We start from the raw sequence: 22812 nt of genomic DNA on the forward strand, positions 1-22812 counted from the left end.
GTGGGCTGGCTAGAATATGAGCGACGTCGAGTCAGAGCTCGAGTCGGAGGACCCATAGAGGTGGGGGATGACATGATCTTCTCCGAGGATGAGGAAAGCCAGAAGGTTGTTGCGACTTTGACGGAGCGTTGTGATCCTACGGCCATGTCCGCTGGCGGCGAACAGGAGGTAGAGAGGCACGGCGATGTTACTGCACCAAGGAAGCGTGCTGCGAGCGTAGAATGCCATCAGTGAACGGGAGGCGAAGTGGACATGGTCACCGCGCCCTTCTGAGGCATCACTGGTCTTGTCCCCAATAGCCCCGAGTGTGGCAAGACAGGCCAGGCGGTCGAGAGAGCGGGTTTGCACCCATGCGTCATCGGGGCCGGCGACAGCGCGTGACCCACAACGGGAGGATGCCCCGCTAGCTGCTCCGGTTGGTGTGCCCTGAGCTAGAAATTGTGGTGATTCGTGGGCTAAGCAGGAGTCGGTTGGGTTGATTCCCCCTAACTGAAGTGAGGGGGCGTGGGTCACGGCCCAGGAGCGTTTCTCGCTCGGTGGGCCCATTGATGGTGGATCGGGGCTTCAGAACCCTACCACTTCCGTCCTGGTATGCCTTCTTTGTTTCTTCTCGCCGTCAAGTTTTTTGGAGTGTGACTAACCTATACCTTTTTGACAGCGATCGGATGTTGACGGGTCTAAGCATCGCCTGAACTCCCATGCAGGAGGATTGGAGGCCCACCTTGCAGCACGTCGTGACGAGCGGCAGGGAGAGCAGGCTGGTGGTGGTGGGTCCTTCCCTTCTAGGGTGGCGCCTCCTAGGTCGGTCGCTAGTACGGCGGCAGCGGCAGCGATGGTGTTGGTGGCGATCCCGGTAGTGATGGTGGAGGCCACATCGGAGGTAACCCTTGTGGCCCTCCTCTATCGGCTATGGCAGAAGATGAGATGGAGACCGGGCTTCCTGCCTTGCTGGGCGGAGGGCCACACGGCTCACCCTCCCGGTCAGAACTAGAGGTGCCAGGGGGAGATGTGGCTGAGCCGGAGCCAGAGCGTCTATTGATGGCCATGAAATTGAGGTGGTGGAGATCCCCTCTGACGGTGAAGTGGGTGATGAGGTGGAGCCGCTAGCACCGTCGCGGGAGCTGGTGATGGTTGGACCATCAGCTGGGCCTTCTAGTGGGCTAGAGGCCACCAACCTGGTGTGGCCCTACCTCAAGGACCTAAGGAAGGTTTGGTTTGTCCTTCAGGATATGCAGGAGTGTCAGCTCTAGGACGTGCTTGGGGGGAGAGGATTCACCATGGAGTCCAATCTCGCCCAACTGTTAGTGAAGCTTGAGGAGGACTAGGAGCGGGTTAAGTCCATCTAACGGGCGGTCAAGGTCGACCTACCCCACGCCGTAGCGGTGAGTTTCCTACGTTCATCCTTGACCCCTTGGTCTTTCATCGATTACCTTAGCATGCTTGCTTCTTGTTTTTGTAGGGTCTAGAGGAGATGTCAAGCCACAAGTCCCATTTTCTCCGGATCGAGCACGCTCAGGTCATTGAGCTCGAGCGCAAGCTGGAGTCCGCCTGCTGTGAGTCCCAAGACCAGGCAGCAGAGGTGACCGAGGCGCGAGCGGTGGAGTTGCCCACGGTGGAGCGGGCGACCGCCAATGAGCGGGGGCTTGAGGCGGCGAAGGTCCGCCAGGTAGAGATCTAGGCAACGCTGTAGAAGTCCCTAGTGGACACTAAGGCGGCACTCCAACATTCCCTAGAAACTCTAGAGATGGAGCGGAAGGCCCTAGAGTCAGAGCAGAAGGCCCAGTCAGAGGCCGACCAAGAAGTGCTCGCGCTTTGGGGCTGGGTGATGGGGACGGAGGAGGCGAACGCCCGGCTGTGCGAGAAGGTGACTAGGCAGAAGGAGGGACTTTCCATCCTTGAGAACACCCACCTCGATACATACCTTTTCTGCTTTTTGTCATTATGGTTTCTTCCTTTAGCTTGCTTCTAAGCTTGTCACCCTTCTCCTAGAGCTGGGTGGAAAGGTGGAGTCATTGGAGAGGGACCTGGAGACGGCCAAGGCGACGATTGGACGGAATGCGGAGGCGCTGGCCAAGTCCCTTGAAGGGCACCACACTCTAGAGGGGGAACTTGACTAGATACGTAATGTTGCCTAGCTTGTCGTCTCGGAGGTCTTCGGGTCGGCGCTAAGTACCAGTGCACCCGCCATTCGGCTGGTGGAGGTTCCGGATAAGGTTTAGGCCCTCATCACCGATGGGCTGTTTTATAGGATGTCGGGGGTGTTTACTTCGGTGGTGACCTACCACCCGGACCTAGACTTCGCCGCCATCTGCGGCGGGTATGCCGATGGCCAGAGCGTGGAGGACATCCACTCGCTCAGGGAGAGATTGCTACCACACACAAAGTTGGTGGCCGAGCAAGTCTCCGTGCAGTGGGTGATGGATGCTCGCCGTGCAGACATGGCCGAAGGCGCACGCCAGGAGGACACCACCTAGCCTGCTGATGGCGTGGAGCCTGGGTCGGAAGCGGACGTTGTCCTGCCTTCGACCAAGCTGAACGTTGCCCAGTCAGAGGACGAGCAACCCCTACCCTCGCCGGTCGAGCCGGTAGCCGATGCCATCGGGGAGCCACAATAGAATTTTTAGAGTACAAATACTTTAGCAGATGTAGAAGATAATATCATGGGGGAGCCCCCTATGTAAAGTGTTTTTGTGATGGAAGTACTTCGTTCAGGGGAGCTTGTCCCATCCGTTCCTTATTTTTATCTTAGCATAACTTTGTTTTTTATTCTTTTCTTTTTTGCAACTGCCCGTTCGTACCGTAGGCTACAACCTTAAGAGCCCGGGCGTGGCCCGCGAGGCTTTAGCTGCCCATAACCATAGATAGAGGTGGGGTGCGATCGGTTGGAATATTTAAAGCAAAGTTATGTAAGGTAATTAAAGGAATAGACTACCCTTTCATTCGCAGAAAAATGTATTTATCATATGATAGTAAAAAAAGAGGTGGCATTGCACCCTTGTGGAGCCTCCGAGTGACCTAGGCCAAAAGTGTTCGTATTGGGGCGCTCTATAGGAGCAAACATTAAGTAAAAAATGGTAAGACTGAATTTTAGGGGAAGAGACGATGTAGCTGTTCACTATTCCAAGTGTTGGTGAGAACGTTGCCGTTGTCATCCTTCAGTCGGTAGGCGCTCGGTCGGATCACCTCGGTCACCGTATAGGGACCTTCTGTCGTCTAGATCCTTGTCCGCTATGCCCCCTTTCTCGGCCGTTGCCTCTTTGCATTTTCCTTCCTTTGGCCCACCGGCCTATCGTAGAAGGCGCTTGAGGAGCTCGTAGTACTTGTTGAGGTGTTTGATGGGGTAGGCGTGGTTGGTGCATGGGCTCACCATGAGCTCATTGAAGTGGTCCAAAAGGCCATCCTAGGGCTATTTGCCTGTGTGATCAGCCACGGCGACCAATGCAGAGTTGGCCGGTCGATGACAATCTTTCTTGTTCTTTTTGCCCCTCTGCAAGGAGGGGCCCTTGTCCTGATCCTCGCGCTTGGCCTTGCCTTTGTCCTAGCCTCCATTGAAGCATTGTGGGAACGACGCTCTCTAAATGCGTCAGCCAAAGGCCTGTGGTCCCAGGCCATCCGGGCTAGGACTCCGGTCGTCCAGTCGGCGACCGTGCCTAGGGTGCATTTCACCACTTCTCGTGATGGTCTAGCCAGGGTCTGTGTCGCCTACCATCACTACCGCTCGATGGATGTCATCATCATGCCGAGACCAATGCCGGTTGCTGATGATGCTACGAGCGTCTTGGTTCGGCCCGAGCCACTCGCGTATAGGTGGTCGGTGCGCAGCGGGCACCAGGTCAGGCTAGGGCGCAGATGCGGCCTCCTATGCCACGCTCGGTGGCTATATCGATGAGCGAGCTGAGCAATTTGTCTAGTGCGTCCCCACTCCCCTGGTGGGGAGAGAGGCCATGAGTCGGTGTCGTGATGCGGAGCTCTCTGCCTGTTGAACGGCGGTGGTTTCCACAAGTTCCAAAGGTTCCAGTGGATCGCCTGTTCATAGGGGTCGTTTGGCTTAGAAAGGCCGCGTAGAAGAATTGCCATGGCGGCGATGTTCTGGTCGGCCAGAGCGAATTGTGGGGGATCATCCCCCCGTCCATGATGTTGCGCTAGACCTAGCGGGCATGACCCCAGGCGTCGCTCACCCGGTTACACGCACGGAGCGCTGCGTGGTGCGCCAAGCGCACTGGCGCATGTGGTGGTTGGTCCTGCCGCCGTTGTCGTAGCTCCTTGCCATGCTTTTGTGTGAGCACGAGGGCCCCTACATGAGGGTCCGAAGGGATGCGAGTCTACAAGGACTCAGCTACCACCGATGGCTATCCTGGAGCATCCGTCATAGCGCACTCTCGGGACGGACGGTGGCTAGGTGCCACGTCGCCGATGCTGGAGCCATCGCTCTCGGCATCGTCGTTCATGAGGTCGAGGAAATAGGTGGGAGCATAGCTCACCATTCCCACAAATTCGGACGTGAGATGGGGCGGTGCCAGCATACTTCAAAGCCCCCAAGTGCATGCGTCCACGGGGGACACGAGACCATAGGGGAACCGATCGAATGGTGGTCGCGGTGTGAACAATGTGGTCCCTTCGGATAATCGGTGGGAGATAGTAAACAACGAGTAAATAACAGCATGTGCATTACTCATAGCGGTGTTTGAGCAGAGTGTTTGCTTGGATTGAAGCGCAGGCGCCTCATCGTTGAAGTCATCGCGTGTCCCCGAGCCGATGGAGGGCGCCTCTCTGATGGGCACCAGAATAAGTACCTCCTCACGGAGGTGTAGTACGTCGAGCCGGTCGGAGATGAAGTCTAGGCTTCCGAAAAGGAAGGCCTGGGATGGCTCGAAGATGGGTGGAACCCACATCCCAATAGGTGGGAGTGTGGGAAACTCCAGCGAGCCAAAGCGAGTCATATCGCTTGAGCCCACCATGGCGATGGTGGCGGAAAAGTGGGTCATCTGATGACCAAAAAATGTGAACTTATGAAAGCTCTAGTTTGGTTTTGCTAAATTGATGAAACCCTAAGTGCTAACCTAGTTTATCAAGATGATCATGAGATAGGTAGCACTACTCCAAGTGATGAAGCAATGACAAAGATCATGACAGTGGTGATGATCAAATGCTTGAGCTTGGAAAAGAAGAAAGAGAAAAACAAAAGGCTCAAGGCAAAGGTATAAAATGTAGGAGCCATTTTGTTTTAGTGATCAAGACACTTAGTGAGTGTGATCACATTTAGGATAGATAGCCGTACTATTAAGAGGAGTGAAACTCATATCGAAATGCGGTTATCAAAGTGCCACTAGATGCTCTAATTCATTGCATATGCATTTAGATCTAGTGGAGTACTAACACCCTTGAAAATGTTTGTGAAAAATTGCTAACACATGTGCACAAGGTGATACGCTTGGTGGTTGGCACATTTGAGCAAGGGTGAAGGAGATAGAGTCAAAGAGGAGTTAGTCGCGCTGGTTACAGAGTGACCGAACGCGTCTGGTATGATGACCGGACATGTCCGATATTCGGCGGCAGACTCAGCGACTGGACGCGTCTGGTCGCCACACCGGACGCGTCCGGTGTAAATCAGCAGGCACGGTGTTCAGTAGGGCAGTCGATCGGACACTGGTGGCATCCGGTCTGGTATCACCAGATGCGTCCGATCAGGCATGGTTGCTTACTGTACTCCACCGGACGCTACGGCTCAGCGTCCGATCATTTGTGACTCTGCGTCTGGTGTGAGCGTCCGGTTGTCAGCAGAAGGGGCAGCAATGGCTGAGTTTGATTTTGAACTGGACACGTGGCAGTCTAGGGCTACCGGACATGTCCAGTATTCTGACCGGACGCGTCCGGTATTCACGACCGGAGCGTCCGATGCTGTGTGTGGTGCAGTGTGACCAGAGCGTCCGGTCGACACGCAGTCAGCCCATTTTTTGAGCCAACGGCTCTATTTGATGGGGGCTTCTATTTAAAGCCCCTTGGCCGGCTGAAGCTAATTCTCTTGCATATTTTCATTGACATAGCAACATTGTGAGCTTAGCCAAAGCCCTCCCACTCATCTCCATCATTGATTCATCATCTTTGTGAGATTGGGAGAGAATCCAAGTGCATTGCTTGAGTGATTGCATCTAGAGGCACTTGGTATTCGTGTTGCGCTGTGGATTTCGCTTGTTACTCTTGGTGGTTGCCACCACCTAGACAGCTCGGTGTAGCGGTAGAGGATCGGCATGAGTTGGTGATTGTTTGTGGCCGCCTTCGATGATTATGAGGGGAGTTGTACATTCCCCGGCGGAGCACCGAAAGATAACTCTAGTAAATTGCTCGTGTCATTGAGTTACCTCACTTGTGGGTTGGTTCTTGCAGGGTCCTATCGTGTGGATGAGATTTGTGAAACACCTCTTAGCCACCGAACCACCAAGTGTTGGTCGACACAACGGGGACGTAGCGTGTTGGCAAGCACGTGAACCTCGGGAGAAAATCAATTATCTCTTGTCTTTGGCATTCTCCTGGTGATTGGCTATATATATTCATCTTCTGATTGGTTCATCCCCTACACTACGGTATAATCACCCTACTCACTTATTTACATTCTTGCAAACTAATTGATACAAGCTCTTTAGTGTAATTAGATTTGAGAGCTTGCTTTATTATTTACATTTATCTAGTTGAGCTCTTTAGAGTAGCAAGTTTGAGAGCTCTTAGTGAGTAGTTACATAGCAAGTTTATGTGCCTAAGTAACCTTTGCAACTAGAATTGTTGATAGGTGGCTTGCAACCCTTGTAGAGCTAGAGCAAGTTTGCATTACGCTATTTGTCATACTAATCAAATTGCTCTAGTTGATTTGTAGATTTTTAAATAGGCTATTCACCCTCCCTCTAGCCATATTAGGACCTTTCAAGTGGTATCAGGGCCGTGGTCACTGTTTGATTGAAGGCTTAACAAACTCGGTGTCAAATTATGGCTCAAGTTGTGTTCAGCCATGTGGGGGGCAAACCACCGTTCTTTGATGGCACATGCTATGATTATTGGAAGAGAAAGATGAGGATGCATCTTAGTTCAATCAATGATCAAGTATGGGAAGTGATCGAGAATGACTATGCTATCATTGATCCCGATGATCCCACCAACCAAGATAAGATCAACAAGCAATGCAATACAATGGCTCTCAACACCATATACAATGCCATTGATTCCAAGGTGTTTGAGCAAATCAAGGATTGTGAAAGAGCAAATGAGGTGTAAAAAAGATTGGAAGAAACATATGAGGGCACACCGGCGGTGAAGAGTGCCAAGTTGTATATCCTCAAGGACAAATTGACAAGCTTCAAGATAAAGGAAGATGAGAGCATTCCGGAGATGTTCCATCGATTGCAAGTAATTGTCAATGACTTGAAGGCTTTGGGAGAGAAGATCAAGGATGATGATGTCTCTCATCGGTTCTTGATGTGCCTACCTCTAAGATTTGAGATGTTAAGATTGCTAATCATAAGAGGAGGATTGAAGGATATTACCCCCAACCAAGTACTAGGTGATGTCATGACATAAGAGACATACCGTGTGGAAAGGGAGGGGGATGACAAGAAGGAAGAAGAAGACAAGAAGAAGAAAAGCATAGCATTCAAGGCTAGCTCATCATCATCAAAGAACAAGGGCAAGTCCAAGAAAGAATCAAGTGATGATGATGATCTTAGTGATATTGATGATGAAGCTATGGCTCTCTTTGTGCGCAAGATGGGAAAATTCATGAAGAAGAAGGGCTTTGGTGCAAGAAAGAGAAGAGATCACACCAAGAAGAAAGGGTATGTGAGAAGATGCTACAATTGCAAGAGCCCCGATCATGTAGTAGCAAATTGTCCATATAATAGTGACAATGATGAGGATGAGAAGAAGAAGCACAAGGAGGATAAGAAAGGAAAGAAGGAGAAGAAGGAGAAGAGAATGACCTTCCAAAAGAAGAAGAAGGGTGGAGGCTATGTAGTCACTTGGGATAGTGATGGTTCCTCGGATGGTGATAGCTCTAGTGATGATGACAAGAAATCCATCAAGAGAGCACTAGCAAGCATCGCCATCAACAAGAAGCTCTCCATTGACATGCCTCATGGCAAAACCTACCATAGTAAAATATGATGTGAGTGATGATGATGAATGTGAAAGTGATACTTGTAGGAGTGATGATGATGATGAGTACTCCAAGGAGGAGCTCATGGACATGTGTGAGAAAGTGCATACTTGCTTTGAGATAAAAAGAAAGGAGTGCAAGGAATTGAACAAGAAAGTCAAATTTCTTGAGCAATCCCTTGATGAGCTCAATGCCACTCATGGGAGGCTAATGGAAGCCCATGAGAAGCTTGGCAAAGCTCACTCTAAGCTTGAAAAGGCTCACTCCTCTCTCATTGAGCAAGTCAAAGTGGAGAAAGCCAAGAAGGAGCAAGTGATCATGACATGTGATGTGGGACTAACATGTGATCTTATTGATGAATCTATTTTTGTTGCTCCCACTAACACTTCTTGTAGCACTACAACTTCTACTTCACATTTGAGTGATGGTCTCACTTGTGATGCCTCACTTATGGTGGAAAATGAGAACCTCAAGAAGGAGGTGAATGAGCTCACTCGTGCCTTAGGCAATGCCTATGGTGGAGAAGCCCACTTGCTAAAGTGCTTGGGTAGCCAAAGATTTTCTCTCAACAAAGAGGGATTAGGCTATACCCCCAAGAAAGGCAAGGCGGCCTTTGTCACTCCCAAAGCTAGCTTTGTGAAGGGCAATGATCGGTTTTACAATAGAAGCAAGCAAGTTGGGCATATAGAGCAAAATTGCAAGACTAATAAGAACAAGCTACCTAATGTATCCTCAATCAAATTTGATCCTTATTACATGCTTTATAAGGGTGCCAATGGTGTGAAGGCTAAGTTCATTGGTACACCAATTGTGGGCCTAAAGAAGAAGACCATTTGGGTACCAAAGTCCTTGGTGACTAACCTACAAGGACCCAAACAAGTTTGGGTACCTAAAAAGAATTGATCTTCTTTTGTAGGTAAATTATAAAGCCAGAGGAAGGCATTGGGTGCTTGATAGTGGGTGCACACAACACATGACCGGTGATTCAAGAATGTTCAATTCACTCAATGAAAGCAAGAGCAATGGGATTGATAGTATCACATTTGGTGACAATGGCAAAGGCAAGGTCAAAGGGCTTGGTAAGATTGCAATATCCAATGACTTGAGCATTTTCAATGTGCTACTAGTAGAGAGCTTGAACTTCAACTTATTGTCGGTAGCTCAATTGTGTGATCTTGGTTTCAAGTGCATATTTGGTGTGGATGATGTAGAGATCATAAGTGTAGATGGCTCTAAATTGATATTCAAAGGATTTAGATATGAGAATCTATACTTAGTTGATTTCAATGCTAGAGAAGCTCAATTGTTAACATGTTTGATCACTAACTCGTATCGAAATGCGGTTATCAAAGTGCCACTAGATGCTCTAATTCATTACATATGCATTTAGATCTAGTGGAGTACTAACACCCTTGAAAATGTTTGTGAAAAATTGCTAACACATGTGCACAAGGTGATACACTTGGTGGTTGGCACATTTGAGCAAGGGTGAAGGAGATAGAGTCAAAGAGGAGTTAGTCGCACTGGTTACAGAGTGACCGGACGCGTCCGGTATTCGGCGGCAGACTCAGCGACCGGACGCGTCCAATCACCACACCGGACGTGTCCGGTGTAAATCACCAGGCACGGTGTTCGGTAGGGCAGTCGATCGGAAGCTGGCGGCGTCCGGTCTGGTATCACCGGACGCGTCCGGTTGGGCGTGGTTGCTTACTGTACTCCACCGGACACTGTGGCTCAACGTCCGGTCATTTGTGACTCTGCGTCCGGTGTGAGCGTCCGGTTGTCAGTAGAAGGGGCAGTAATGGCTAAGTTTGATTTTGAACTGGATACGTGGCAGTCTAGGGCTACCGGACATGTTCGGTATTCTGACCGGACGCGTTCGGTATTCACGACCGGAGCGTCCGATGCTATGTCCGGTGCAGGGTGACCGGAGCGTCCGATCGACGCACAGTCAGCCCGTTTTTTGAGCCAACGGCTCTATTTGATGGGGGCTTCTATTTAAAGCCCCTTGGCCAGCTGAAGCTAACTCTCTTGCACATTTTCATTGACATAGCAACCTTGTGAGCTTAGCCAAAGCCCTCCCACTCATCTCCATCATTGATTCATCATCTTTGTGAGATTGGGAGAGAATCCAAGTGCATTGCTTGAGTGATTGCATCTAGAGGCACTTGGTATTCGTGTTGCGCTGCGGATTTTGTTTGTTACTCTTGGTGGTTTCCACCACCTAGACGGCTTGGTGCAGCGGTGGAGGATCAGCACGAGTTGGTGATTGTTCGTGGCCGCCTTCGGTGATTGTGAGGGGAGTTGTACCTTCCCTGGCGGAGCGCCAAAAGGTAACTCTAGTAAATTGCTCGTGTCATTGAGTTACCTCACTTGTGGATCGGTTCTTGCGGTGTCCTATCGTGTGGACAAGGTTTGTGAAACACCTCTTAGCCACCGAACCACCAAGTGTTGGTCGACACAACGGGGACATAGTGTGTCGGTAAGCACGTGAACCTCAGGAGAAAATCGATTGTCTCTTGTCTTTGGCATTCTCCCAGTGATTGGCTATATATATTCATCTTGTGATTGGTTTATCCCCTACACGGCGGTATAATCACCCTACTCACTTATTTATATTCTTGCAAACTAGTTGATACAAGCTCTTTAGTGTAATTAGATTTGAGAGCTTGCTTTATTATTTACATTCATCTAGTTGAGCTCTTTAGAGTAGCAAGTTTGAGAGCTCTTAGTGAGTAGTTACATAGCAAGTTTATGTGCCTAAGTAACCTTTGCAACTAGAATTGTTGATAGGTGGCTTACAACCCTTGTAGAGCTAGAGCAAGTTTGCATTACGCTATTTGTCATACTAATCAAATTGCTCTAGTTGATTTATAGATTTTTAAATAGGCTATTCACCCCCTCTAGCCATATTAGGACCTTTCAACGTATAGCGTCTTCCCCACGGATGGCGCCAACTATCGGTGCAGAAAGTGACCAACACGTAAATATTTGCAGTTTTGTTGTACGTTGTGATCGGATGTGGCATAGCACTCAATGACATAGAGTTTATACTGGTTTAGGCAATGTGCCCTACGTCCAGTTTGAGTCGATCGGCGACTTTATTCCTGAGCCCATGTGCTTGAAGTTTGTTGTGGGGTTACAAATGGAAGGGAGAAAGATGGGGGGTACAAGAGGTCTGGTTGAACTCTGGTCTGAAGGGCCAAGAGTGACGGGAGCTCTGCTATGTGCTAAATGTTCGAGCATGCACTCTATGTAGCTTTAGAGTGTCTAAAGCTACAAAGGATGAATCGATGTAAGTGAACTGAGGGATCCCTCTGTTGGGAGAGAGCGCATCTCCTTTTATAGATGAAGGGGGTGGCCTTACAAGAGAGAGAGAGAGTGTACGTATGCTAAGTCTTATTTCTCATGCCGTCGGGTATAAGATGATTGTAGGCGCCCATAACACTGTTAATGCCAGATGCATGTGGAGGGTTGCGTCATATTTTTTTGGTATGGCAGATGTTGGTGTCTGCCATACTGTTGATGCCGAGAGGTATGTAGGGGGTTTTATCATGTTCATCTGGTATAGTAAACATCGGCGCCCACAACACAGTTGACGCCTAGAGGCATATGGGAGAGCCTTACCATGTTTGTCTGGTATGGGAATTGATGGTGCCCACAACACTGTAGGGCAAATGTCGGCGCCCACAATACTGCTTGGGTTCTGTCATGCTAGGAAGGTTGCAGGTACCCTTCTGACATGCCCTGTTGGTACTGTCCTGCAGGCATACAGGGTACGGTCCTCGATATTGTGGTTGACTTGAGTGCCCTGCCTTACTTTCTCCATCCGTTTCCTGGTCCTCACCGAGCGGGCGTCCCCGGTCGGTTGGTCCTAGAGGGCTCTGATTGCGCCAGTCGGAGAAGAGCTGTAAGCAGGGGTTCGGCGCATCCCCGGTCGGAGACGCGGGTTAGTCAGAAGTGGTGTTTGGCTAGGCCTTCCGATCGGAGAGGCCGTTCGGAGGCGGGCCGGGATCGAAAGCGAGCGTTGTTTCTCCTTAGCGAGCCCTTCCGGTCGGAGAGGCGGGCCAGAGTCGGAAGCGGATGTCGTTCCTCCTCGGCCAGGCCTTCCGGTCGGAGATTGGATCGCCCTTCTGGCTTGTCGTTTAGGTATTTGGGCCGGCCCATGAGTTACGCGTCGTTCGCAATGTCGTCTGCTAGGCCGAGCCTTTGTTGGGAGCTAGTCCATGAGGGACCCCGGGTTTATGAACCCGACACCGGCTCAGTGACGAGAGCGAGGCCTAGGTGGGGGCGTGGAGCAGCGGCCGACGGGGTAGGCGGGAGCACGTGGGGCAGCAACCGGCGGGGTTCTCTCAGGTAGCTCGGCCTCGGCGCACAGGGTGACAGCGGAATCTCGCGGCCTCGGTGGTCATGACATGAGCGGATAAGGGAGTAGAGGCTCACAGGATGGGATAAGGGAGATAGCGCGGTCACGGGATGGGATAAGGGAGTGGTGGGGTCACATATCAGGGCCGCGTGGCCGTGTCTGGACGCGTGTTGTGGACGGACGTCCTTGTATAATCATTATCGTATGACAATTTGTCACTTTGACATTGTGCTTACAACCCTTTTTTTAACACTTTGTGCTTACACCGTTATGGAATGATGATGCATTAATTTTTTTTGGAAACTAAGGCGAGCGTGTTGATACACATCATCGATCCCATAGGTTGTGTAAATCCGCATACAATTTTTATTGGTCCTATTTTTAGCACTACTTCCACAGTACTTTTCAACGAAAAAACAGTGTTTTTCTCTCATAATAAATCAGCATCAGCAGCAGCAGCCAAATTTTAGCGAAACGAACAGGGCCATTATATGATAATATGATATTGATGGGAGAAATGGCAGTAAGTAAAGGACGTGTGGTTATTTTATCATAAAACAAAAAAAAACTCATAGACCCTATCTGGCCTCTAGAAATTGAGAGGAATTAAAAAGTATTCTAATAATAAAACAAAAATCACTTTCTAGATATTGGTTTCAATTTATAAAATTTAAACGGACCCATAAAGTAAAATCCAGAGCTATAAGACACCGTGTACTATTACACGAGTTGTTGTTATCATAGACCTCACAAGATTTCTTTTGTTCTATGTACAAATTAAAGATCATGGAATTACCATGAGACAGATTACAAGATAAAATACGGATATTTGTTAAGTCTCTATAGCACGTGGCACTGCATAAGACAACACTAATCGATGTGCATGTTACTCTACTCGCTATCGACGTATTGTTACCATTAGAAGAATTGCATCGCTAAATCTTGAAGTAAATTCAGTGAAATTTGAGCATCAGTATTTATTTGAAGACTTTTTTAACCCGGATGGATGTAATAATTTAAATTGCGTACTTTGTTTTGGAAAAGACCATTGTCAGACGATCTTTAAATAGCAAACACATGAGCATAAGAGGATTCAACCTTTACCAATCAAGACACCCATAACACCCATAACAGTAAGCACTCAACACGGAATAGCGGACTAGCCATGTTTTATTTGTTAGGCCTCTCTGTTTTGTAAAGATCCTCCCCGTTTGGTCCTGCCAAAGAGCCTACATGTAGCTTGAGGATCCATGAGAGTGAGGCTGCTACGAATTCCGATGCTGGCCGGCCAATGGGCATCTGTGCTTTATCCCATCAAGTGACGCCTCTCGATCAGGCAAAGCCCCTGTTCAAGGCCGGTCTCAACGGAGATTTTATAGAGTTTTATGAGCATTAAATATGCTGATATAACACTGTTTTGATGAAGAGAGATAAAAGTTTCATGGGAGTAGAGAGAGTTTTATGGGGATGAAACTCTTCTGTACTGTTTTCAAAATATAGGTGTGTTGAAAACTGGGAGATGAAACCCCCACTGAGACTGGCCTTAGTTCTCCAAAAGTGCACTATGCAAAAGGAAGATTCTCCGTCACATCAAATTTACAGTATATGCATGGAGTACTAAATGTAGACGAAATCAAAAACTAATTGCACAGTTTGCTTTAACTTTGCGAGACGAATCTTTTGAGCCTAATTAATCAATGTTTGGACAATAATTCACAAATACAAACGAAATGCTACAGTGAAAAATCGTACACTATACAAAATTTACAGGCGCAAACTTTGTCCAACTAAACACGCCCAAAACCAAGGCCAACAAAAGTGCCATCCCTGGCAGAAAGGACAAATACTGTGGCTCCCATGCTTTATGTGTTTCGCCACCTCGCCATGTGGTCACGGAAAGAACACTAGACCAATCGTTTCACGACAGGTCTGTACACTGAGCTCGTACAGGCATGCCGGAAAGGTGATCTAGCGTCCTACTACTAGTTTAGATTAGACAAACGGCAGGTTGGCTCGTGGGTTTAAGTCAGCGCTTACTAGTATTTTTTTTCATAATAAATCAGCATCAGTCGAGTTTATTAGCCTAAAAACTAAACGACGAACAGGCTGAAAGAAAAAAAGCGAAAAACATAGTACTGACAGGGTAGAATATTTATCCGTATAAAATTAAATTTGTTTAAATACATTGTTTCACTTTGTACTTTGCAGAATTGCAGATAAGAGAACTAATTGTTCTAATATGTACTCCCTCCGTGGAAAGTCAGTAGGTCCTATATGGTACTCCTATCCTCCCCGACTCCTGTAGTCCCTGTTCTATCGCTGCCCAACTTTTAGCAGGTAGCTCATCATGGCATCACGGGTATCAAACATGTACTACTGGTCATACAATCCAACTGTCCGAGCGACCAAAAAGAAAAAATTGTGGCGACCGTTTATCGCCTGATTCGCCTCGCTCTACCATGAGGTACGTCCAATTCCAGCAACACCTCTTGTTTTTTTTTTCTTCGGTGACCACAACCCAAAACGATGATCGATGAGTGATAGTACTAGTACTACTTACTACCAGTATCAATGTTGGCCCGTACACTAGTACGGAGTACGGAATGCAGCACTAAACTATAGGCTTGTTTAGTTTCAAAAACTTTTCCCAAAAAGTGTTACAGTAGCCATCACATCGAATCTTGCGATACGTGCATAGAGCATTAAATGTAGACGAAAAAAACTAATTGCACAGTTTGGTTGGAAATCGCGAGACGAACGTTTTGAACTTAATTAGTTCATGATTGAATACTAATTGCCAAATAAAAACGAAAATGCTACAGTAGCAAAAAAAAAAAACCAAACTTCACCCGACTAAACAAGCCTATCCATGGTTGTTGGTGCCAATCCTACGGATAAGAGCCATGGGCTCCACAATAGCAGTGCGTACTGCTGACAAATACTACCTCCGTTTTCGTTTACTTGTCATCGAATTTTTACCGTAGCAATTTTGATCATACGTTTTTTTTCTGTAAAAGATTTTTAGATACATCAAGTTTTCACATATATGATTCTTTATTGAACATACATCATTAGTGTTATATACATTGAAGTATCTAAGATTTTTTAGAAGAAAAAACATATGGTCAAATTTGCTACAGTAAAAAATTGCTGACAAGTAAACCCAAACGGAGGGAAGTATGTATTTGCATTGTCAGTTTATCGTGACGGAAATTCTATTAGCCTCCAGTCACGCTGGATGCCGAGCGCGCGACGCGGGCTGGCCCACGCCCGTGCCCCGCCGAAGAGGAAGAAGAGGGGGCTCGCTGGAGTTAGGGTTGGGCATCACCGACAACTCTAAAAGGAGGTTCGGGGGGAGGCGGCCGTGACACGGCGGTGGTGGCGGGTTGAGGGCGATGCGGCGGGCCGGCGGACAACTAGATGGGCGGGGTTGGCGGCGGGGGCGTCGCAGCAGTGGTCGACAGCGAGGTCGTGTGATTAGGGTGGGCGGGTTCGAGGGGGGGTGTGGGCAGCGAGGCGAGGCGAGGCGGCTCGCCGCCGGCCACCGGTGGTGGGCTGGAGGCGGGGCGAGGACGAGGACAACGGACTTTCCGGTGCCTTTGGGTTAGGGGAGGGCGGGGTTGTTGCGTGGTGGCAGGTTAAGGGTGGCACGGCCAGCAGCGAGGTAGCCACGGCGGGAGGCGGCGGGGATGGGGGAGGAAGAAGGCAGAGGGAGAGAGCGCGCAGCGGCTGAGACGTGCGACCCGTCGCGCGATATCGTTGTCCTTACCATGAGATCCAGTGGGGCATGAGCCATGACCTATGCATGAGGTGAACAATGAGGCTAGGACTAGCGGCGCAGGTGCAAGGGTGGAGGAGGAAGCTTGGGCTCCACACGAGTTGCAGGGCAATCAGAGCCGTTCCTAGAACCATACAAGGTACTAAGCTAAAAAAAACTAATGATTTAGAGAGATCTAACCATTTGTCAGCCTATTCGTTTCGTCGTAAATAATCGTGGATTATTTACTGCTGGCTGGTTTGGTGTGAGAGAAAAATACTATTTCATCTTATAATCCACAATTCTATACGAGCAAACGAACAAGCTGTGTGTTTCTTTACATATACCCAAAGTCCCAAATCTTTTAGTGCCTTTACATAGTTGTTTAGAAAGATGATTTTTGGACCTGAACTATTGCTATAAACCTCAACTTTTGTAGACAAATCTTTCTGTTCCATGCATGCATTTAATTAAAATTTCTCTCCTCTCTGCTTCACTCGTTTCGTGGACACCCAAAGTCACACTCACTGGGCACGCTGGAAGCAACAAGGCAGCCGCCTCTTTTCAACATCATCAGCATCATTAAAATATCATAAATCCCACTGCTGACTGCCCCTTTCTCTCTTAATCTATCCATTTTATTTGAGATTAAGATGCAGTCAAAAGCACCAGCCGGACGGAAACAGCAGCGGCTGATCCAACGAGGCGGCAAGCGTAATCACATGAGGCGGCCAGGAATAAAAACTGTTGCCTGTTGTATAAACTGGCAGTTAGTAGAACAAACCAAACCAGCCACAGCGTCCAGCGAGGCTTTTTGCCTACAAAACAACACACCACGCCGCCGCCGCTCGCCGCCCACTTCTCTCCCACCTCCCCTCCACTCCACTCTTTGCTTCTCGCGTAGGGGTTAGAATAGAATCCCATGGCGCTGTCGTCCGAGATCCGTTTCGGCCACCAGATCCCCCTGTCCCACTCAGACACCGACTCCTACGAGGAGGAGGAAGAAGAAGAGGAAGAGGAGGAGGAAGAGGAAGAAGAAGAAGAGGAGGAGGAGGAGGAGGAGGAGGAGGAGATGGATGAGGTGACGGTTTCGTCTCCGCTGATGCTGCCGGCAACGGAGGCCAGGGGAGGGGTGTCCGTGGTTGAGATGGTGACGGGGGCGCTCCGGAGGTCGCTCATGCTGTGCAGCAGCAGCGCCGGCGCCGGCGTGCGCGAGCCGGAGGAGCTGGAGGAGGACGGGGCGACGCCCCCGCCGGGTATCCAGATAGGGGGACCGACGGATGTGCGGCACGTCTCGCACGTCACCTTCGACCGCTTCGTCGGCTTCCTCGGCCTCCCCGCCGACCTCGAGCCCGACGTGCCTCGCCCCGTGCCGAGCGCCAGGTCAGTGTTCCAACACCTTTACTCCCCCCATTGTTTGATCTGCGTGTGTACATAGTTTCCTGCCCTGGATTCGCAGACAATTTTGTGGGTGAACTCTGCGACTGGGATTCCGCCCCCAGAAATTTGGAATTTGGCGCCTGGTTGGACTGAATTTTGCGTTGTTCTGACGTTAAGCTAAGTTGTCCAACAGCTCCACCTAACTGAACAAACATGTCACAGTACGATAGCTGTTAGCTTTCGGGTTTACACAGGATGATGCGATGAGCCGATAAGGCTGTTGCTTTGTGATCGTGACCTCATTTTCAGGACAGCTGCTGTTTCGAAGGCTGACATGATCAAGTTCAGCTACTGCCGAATATTCTAAAGTGCTTTTCCTGTGGGAAATAGGTCTGTTTGTACTCGCCAGGGAGTGGGATATTGTGATGCTCTGTCCTTTTTAGTTTTCTATATTCATTTCCATGCAGGCAAAGATACCTAAGTTTATTATCGGTTTTTTTAGTTAGTGTCTATCTGTTCCATTGTCCTGGTACCTCATCCATAGCCTTTGAGTTGCACTAAGGGATTCTACAAGTTTAGGCCCTGTTTGGAATGAAGGATTTCCACGGGAATTTTGAGGGAACAGATTCCAGAGGAAAGGAATCACGTTGGAGCGTTTGGATTGAAGGAATGCCGAGTTACGTTCCACAGGAAAGGGAGTAGCTGATGTGCAAAACACAGGAAATAAAACATCCACTGCGATCCAAGGGAAACAATCATCGTTGGCTCTCTACTGACCCATATTTGCCTTACATGTTACAATTCCTATGTTATAAATTCCTGTGCTCCAAACAGCCTAAATTTTCCGTTCCTGTGTTTTGAAATCCCGTAGTTTTTCACTTTTCATCATACCTTATTCCTGTGTTTTTTCCTATTCCTGTGTTTTGGATTCCTTCATTCCAAACAGGCCCTTAACACCTTCACTTGTGTTTGCGACAGATAGTTTCTGTTTTCCTTGACGCACATGGAATCCTGTACGTCTATATTTGCTGAAGCCTAACTGAATTTAGGTTTACTAAACGGTATATTTCTGCATACAGTGTAAGCGTATTTGGAGTTTCACCAACTTCCATGCAGTGCTCGTATGATAGAAGAGGAAACAGTGTGCCAACAATACTCTTGACTATGCAAAGGAAGTTATATTCACTTGGGGGTCTTCAGGTAACAGATGCGAAATTTTTGAAATCAGAGTGGCAGCACAGAGAGTTCTGATTTTTTTCCCCTTGTTCGATTAGGCTGAAGGGATATTCAGGATAAATGCAGACAATAGCCAGGAACTATATGTGAGGGATCAACTAAACAAGGGGGTTGTTCCAGATGGTGTTGATTTGCACTGCCTCGCCGGACTGATAAAGGTTTGTGTTTACCTTTTCTTTTTTCTTTTTGCATTGCCTTTGTTTTGTTAACTTGGCAAACTTTTCAATATATACAGACTATCAGCTGTCTACAATTGTTATATACAGTCTTTAAATATGTTCATTCAGACATACCCATTAATCTATACACCGATCAATATGAAGCCCAAACTATTGCTCAGCAAATTAAGATTCCTTTTCATTTAGTTTCTCCTCTACATTAGTCATGATTAATGTAGAAGTTACTGATTATAGGCATGGTTTCGGGAACTTCCAAGTGGAGTATTGGACTCGTTGACTCCAGAACAAGTGATGCACTGCAACACTGAAGAAGAGTGTAGCCATCTTGCAAGTACCCTACCTCCTGTTGAAGCAGCATTGCTTGAATGGGCCATCAATCTCCTGGCAGATGTGGTGAAAAATGAAAGCTACAACAAGATGAATGCTCGCAACATTGCTATGGTTTTTGCACCAAATATGACCAAGGTTACTGGCAAGAATATTTGTTTCTCTCTACCTGCATTACTTTTCAGAATCTGTTGTCTAACCACGGAGCATTGATCTCTTTCAGATGGCGGACCCCTTGACTGCCTTGATACATGCAGTTCAAGTGATGAATTTCCTCAAGACACTGATCTTGAAGACTGTAAATGAAAGGGAGGAGGCTGCTAAAGTAACCAGGGCATTTCCATCGAACTCTGGTTCCCCCAGCGACAAAGATGAACCTCAAACTTTAGAGCATTCGGACATGCCCTTTGTCTGTTCAAGTCAGCAAAACGTAGATTATCCTATAATTGATGAGGCTAAGCTTGATCAGTTCCTTTTTAGAGTGGAAGAAGCTCTTCATCATGAGACGCAAGGCAGCATGGATGGACCCAAGAATCTTGACAGTAGTAGGGGTGACCAGAAAAGCAACAGTGAAATTACTCCATTGGACACTGATTTGACCAGCCAAAACGAGTTCAGTAACAGCAATGAGGAAGGTCTCTTTGACAAATTTAAATTTAGGAAAGGAGTAGGGAGGCTCTGCAGACACCCTGTTTTCCAGTTCAGTAGATCCATGAAGAAGCCCGATGAAGCAGAGCAAGCTTGTGTATAGGGTATGCCTGTGTAGTTGATAACACCGCAATTTCTGCAGCTTGTTTGCTGTGTAGGTCTTCAGCTATTCTCCTAGATTGTGTGCCTAGAAGGTATTAGCCCCTTTATTAGTACTGATTTGGGTAATTGGGTGTATATGTTACTATGTCAGTTGGTCATTTCTCACCGTCCTAATTGTTAGAAGCCATCATGCAGATCTATTGTAAGTGTAGTGATTATTATTGATTTGTCAGATACAATCTCTTGTATGATTTTCATTTTACGTGACGATTTGCTTGGTGCTTACTCTACCCTGCAGTGCAGCAGTCTTCGACATTTATCTCGTGATTGTCTAGTATGCACTTATTTAAACAGTAAAGTCCTTGTTTTGTAATTTTGTGTTGTTCCGCATGGATCTTCTATAGGCGACGACTGACGAAATCAGGTTCCTTTTGCTGACTGCATCTGCAGCTCGTTTCTATTGAACTCCTGCTTACACCAACGCTAGTCAAGGAGTAAGCACCGCGGGCCAAGCAAGGCAGGAACTCTGCTACAGTACTTAACCGTACGAGAGCAAACGAACTTATCGTTCCGCCTTACCAGTAGTGTTATAGTTTTTTTCTCTCACAACAAAACAACGTCAGCTAGTTTATCAGCCGGAAAAAACCATAAGTCAAACAGCTCGTTAGGCTCATTGAGAAGTACAGGAACCACTAACAAAGTAACAACGGAACCTCCGAGGCAAAGACCCCGTTCGACTTGCTGAAACTTGGCTGAAACTGGCTGAAAAACACTGTTCTAGCTGAATTATTGTGAGAGAAAACGCTGTTCCGGCTAAAAAAATAAGCCGAACAAGCCAGTTTCTAAGTAAACCGAACGGGGCCAAAGTTGCTACTATTATGCTTTGACTTCTAGAAGAATTGAGTCCGCCAATCTTGAATGTTCTCATTGTTCTAGATCTTTCTCAGGCCTTCTTTTAAATTCAGGATGTAAAGTTTTGGGCTGTCACATCGGGTGTTACATAGGGTGTCACAGATGGTGTTCGGATACTAATAAAAAAACAAATTACAGAATTCATCAGTAAACCGCGAGACGAATTTATTAATCCTAATTAATCTGTCATTAGCACATATGTACTGTAGCATCACATTGTCAAATCATATTCTAATTAGGCTTAAAAGATTCGTCTCACAACGTAGTTGCAATATGTGCAAATAGTTATTTTTTTAGTCTATATTTAATACTTCATGCATGTCTGTGTCAAACATTCGATGGGATCGAATGTAAATTTTTGGGGAAGAACTAAGCAAGGTCTCACTGGCGTTTTCCTATCCATCCCATCAATCAAGCCAACGTCGACTGCAAGTTGAAAGAGTCATTGCATTTTCCTATCCATCCCATCAATCAAGCCGGCCTGTCGGTGCGCTGCCACAGCGCCACGGCTCCCTACCAAATGCAGCTATAAATGTCCATGCAGCCCGAGGCACGACGACACGGCACGAAGCTCGCTTTTTTAGCCCAACACGAGCACGCCCCCGCCCGGTGACGTGCGGGCCCGGGTTGGCCCGGCCCGGTACAGCAGGGCGTGCCTGGGCCGTACCCCAGGCCCATGGGCTGGCACGGCACGGCACGACTTTTAAGGGTTGGCCCAACAGCGGCCTGCCACCCCCTCTCCCCATGGCCCAAGGCGACGGCCCAGCTGCTCTCCGTCTCCCCCTCTCCCCCACGGCCCAAGGCGACGGCTCAGCTGCTCTCCGCCTCCCCCTTCGTATATAGGCGGCGCCGGCTCCCTCTCCTCTCCCTCACTAAACCCTAAATCATTCGGTCATCTCATTCCCCACCTAGGCAGGCAGGCAGGCACCCACCCACGCCGCTCCGCCCTCTCGAGTCACTCTCGCTCTCGCCTCGCCGTCTCTGGTGACCTCCCCTAACTTCGGTGACCTCGATTCAATCCGCCTGCTGCCGTCGAGCCGCTCCCTTCTCCTCCTCCTAGATACCCTCCCTCTCTCCCATCTCCCTCTCCCTCTCTCTCCTCGACCCCTTTAGATCTTGGTGATTATGTGAGTTCTTGTTATTGTCTTCCCTCCACCACCGCTCGCCATCCTTGCTAACGGAGTGTCATCTTCTCTTGGGGGCCATCATCTTCTCCGGCACTGGGCTCTGATTGCACAGGTAAACCCTAACCCTAACCTTAACCCTAACCCTCTTCTTCTATCTTGATCTGTCTGACTGTTTCTGATTCTGTCTGTTCCTCTTCCTCCTTCATCTCTTTGCGCAGGTCGGTAGCCAATGCTTTGTCCTCTAGCTGTTGCATAGAGCGAGCAAGGCGGCCACTCGCACCATTGAGGAACGGGGCTGGAGAGGCCATGGCTGAGACGATGGCGTCCTTCCGCTAGGCCTGGCCCCCGAGGGTGAGAACGACGATGACACCCATGATGATGATGCTGCGTTGTTCGGTATCGATCTCAGAGACGGCTATGCTCTGATCAATTTGGACGACGGCGATGGTGAAGGGGCGACGACGACTGGGACCATGGTCAGCTCCACCAGCTCTACTCCATATGTTGCTGGTACTGGTATCTCTGTTGGTAAGCGTAAATCTGCTGTGTGGGTTGATTTTGATGAGATCTATGAGACTGTGAATGGAGTTAAGATTTGCACTAAAGCTACCTGTAAAATGTGTAAGAGTACTTTGTCT

The 22812-nt window shown here is 48.4% G+C and overlaps 1 protein-coding gene across 1 annotated transcript; it reads left to right on the forward strand.

Moving 5' to 3' along the window:
- Positions 1 to 17061: 17061 nt before the first annotated feature.
- On the forward strand, positions 17062 to 20374 carry LOC136474564 (rho GTPase-activating protein 5-like). Its single transcript, XM_066472132.1, has 5 exons — positions 17062 to 17646; positions 18723 to 18843; positions 18918 to 19037; positions 19293 to 19523; positions 19609 to 20374. The coding sequence occupies exons 1-5, from the start codon at positions 17186 to 17188 to the stop codon at positions 20134 to 20136; spliced, it is 1461 nt and encodes a 486-aa protein (XP_066328229.1). The 5' UTR covers positions 17062 to 17185; the 3' UTR covers positions 20137 to 20374.
- Positions 20375 to 22812: the final 2438 nt, after the last annotated feature.

Source organism: Miscanthus floridulus, chromosome 8 (assembly GCF_019320115.1).
Source record: "Miscanthus floridulus cultivar M001 chromosome 8, ASM1932011v1, whole genome shotgun sequence".
Lineage (NCBI taxonomy): Eukaryota > Viridiplantae > Streptophyta > Magnoliopsida > Poales > Poaceae > Miscanthus > Miscanthus floridulus.

Coding starts and splice junctions, on each gene's coding strand:
- LOC136474564 (XM_066472132.1), top strand. CDS start 17,186: ATGGCGCTGTCGTCCGAGATCCGTTTCGGCCACCAGATCCCCCTGTCC. Junction 17,647..18,722: donor CGCCCCGTGCCGAGCGCCAG/GTCAGTGTTCCA, acceptor TTCTGCATACAG/TGTAAGCGTATTTGGAGTTT. Junction 19,524..19,608: donor TTGCACCAAATATGACCAAG/GTTACTGGCAAG, acceptor GATCTCTTTCAG/ATGGCGGACCCCTTGACTGC.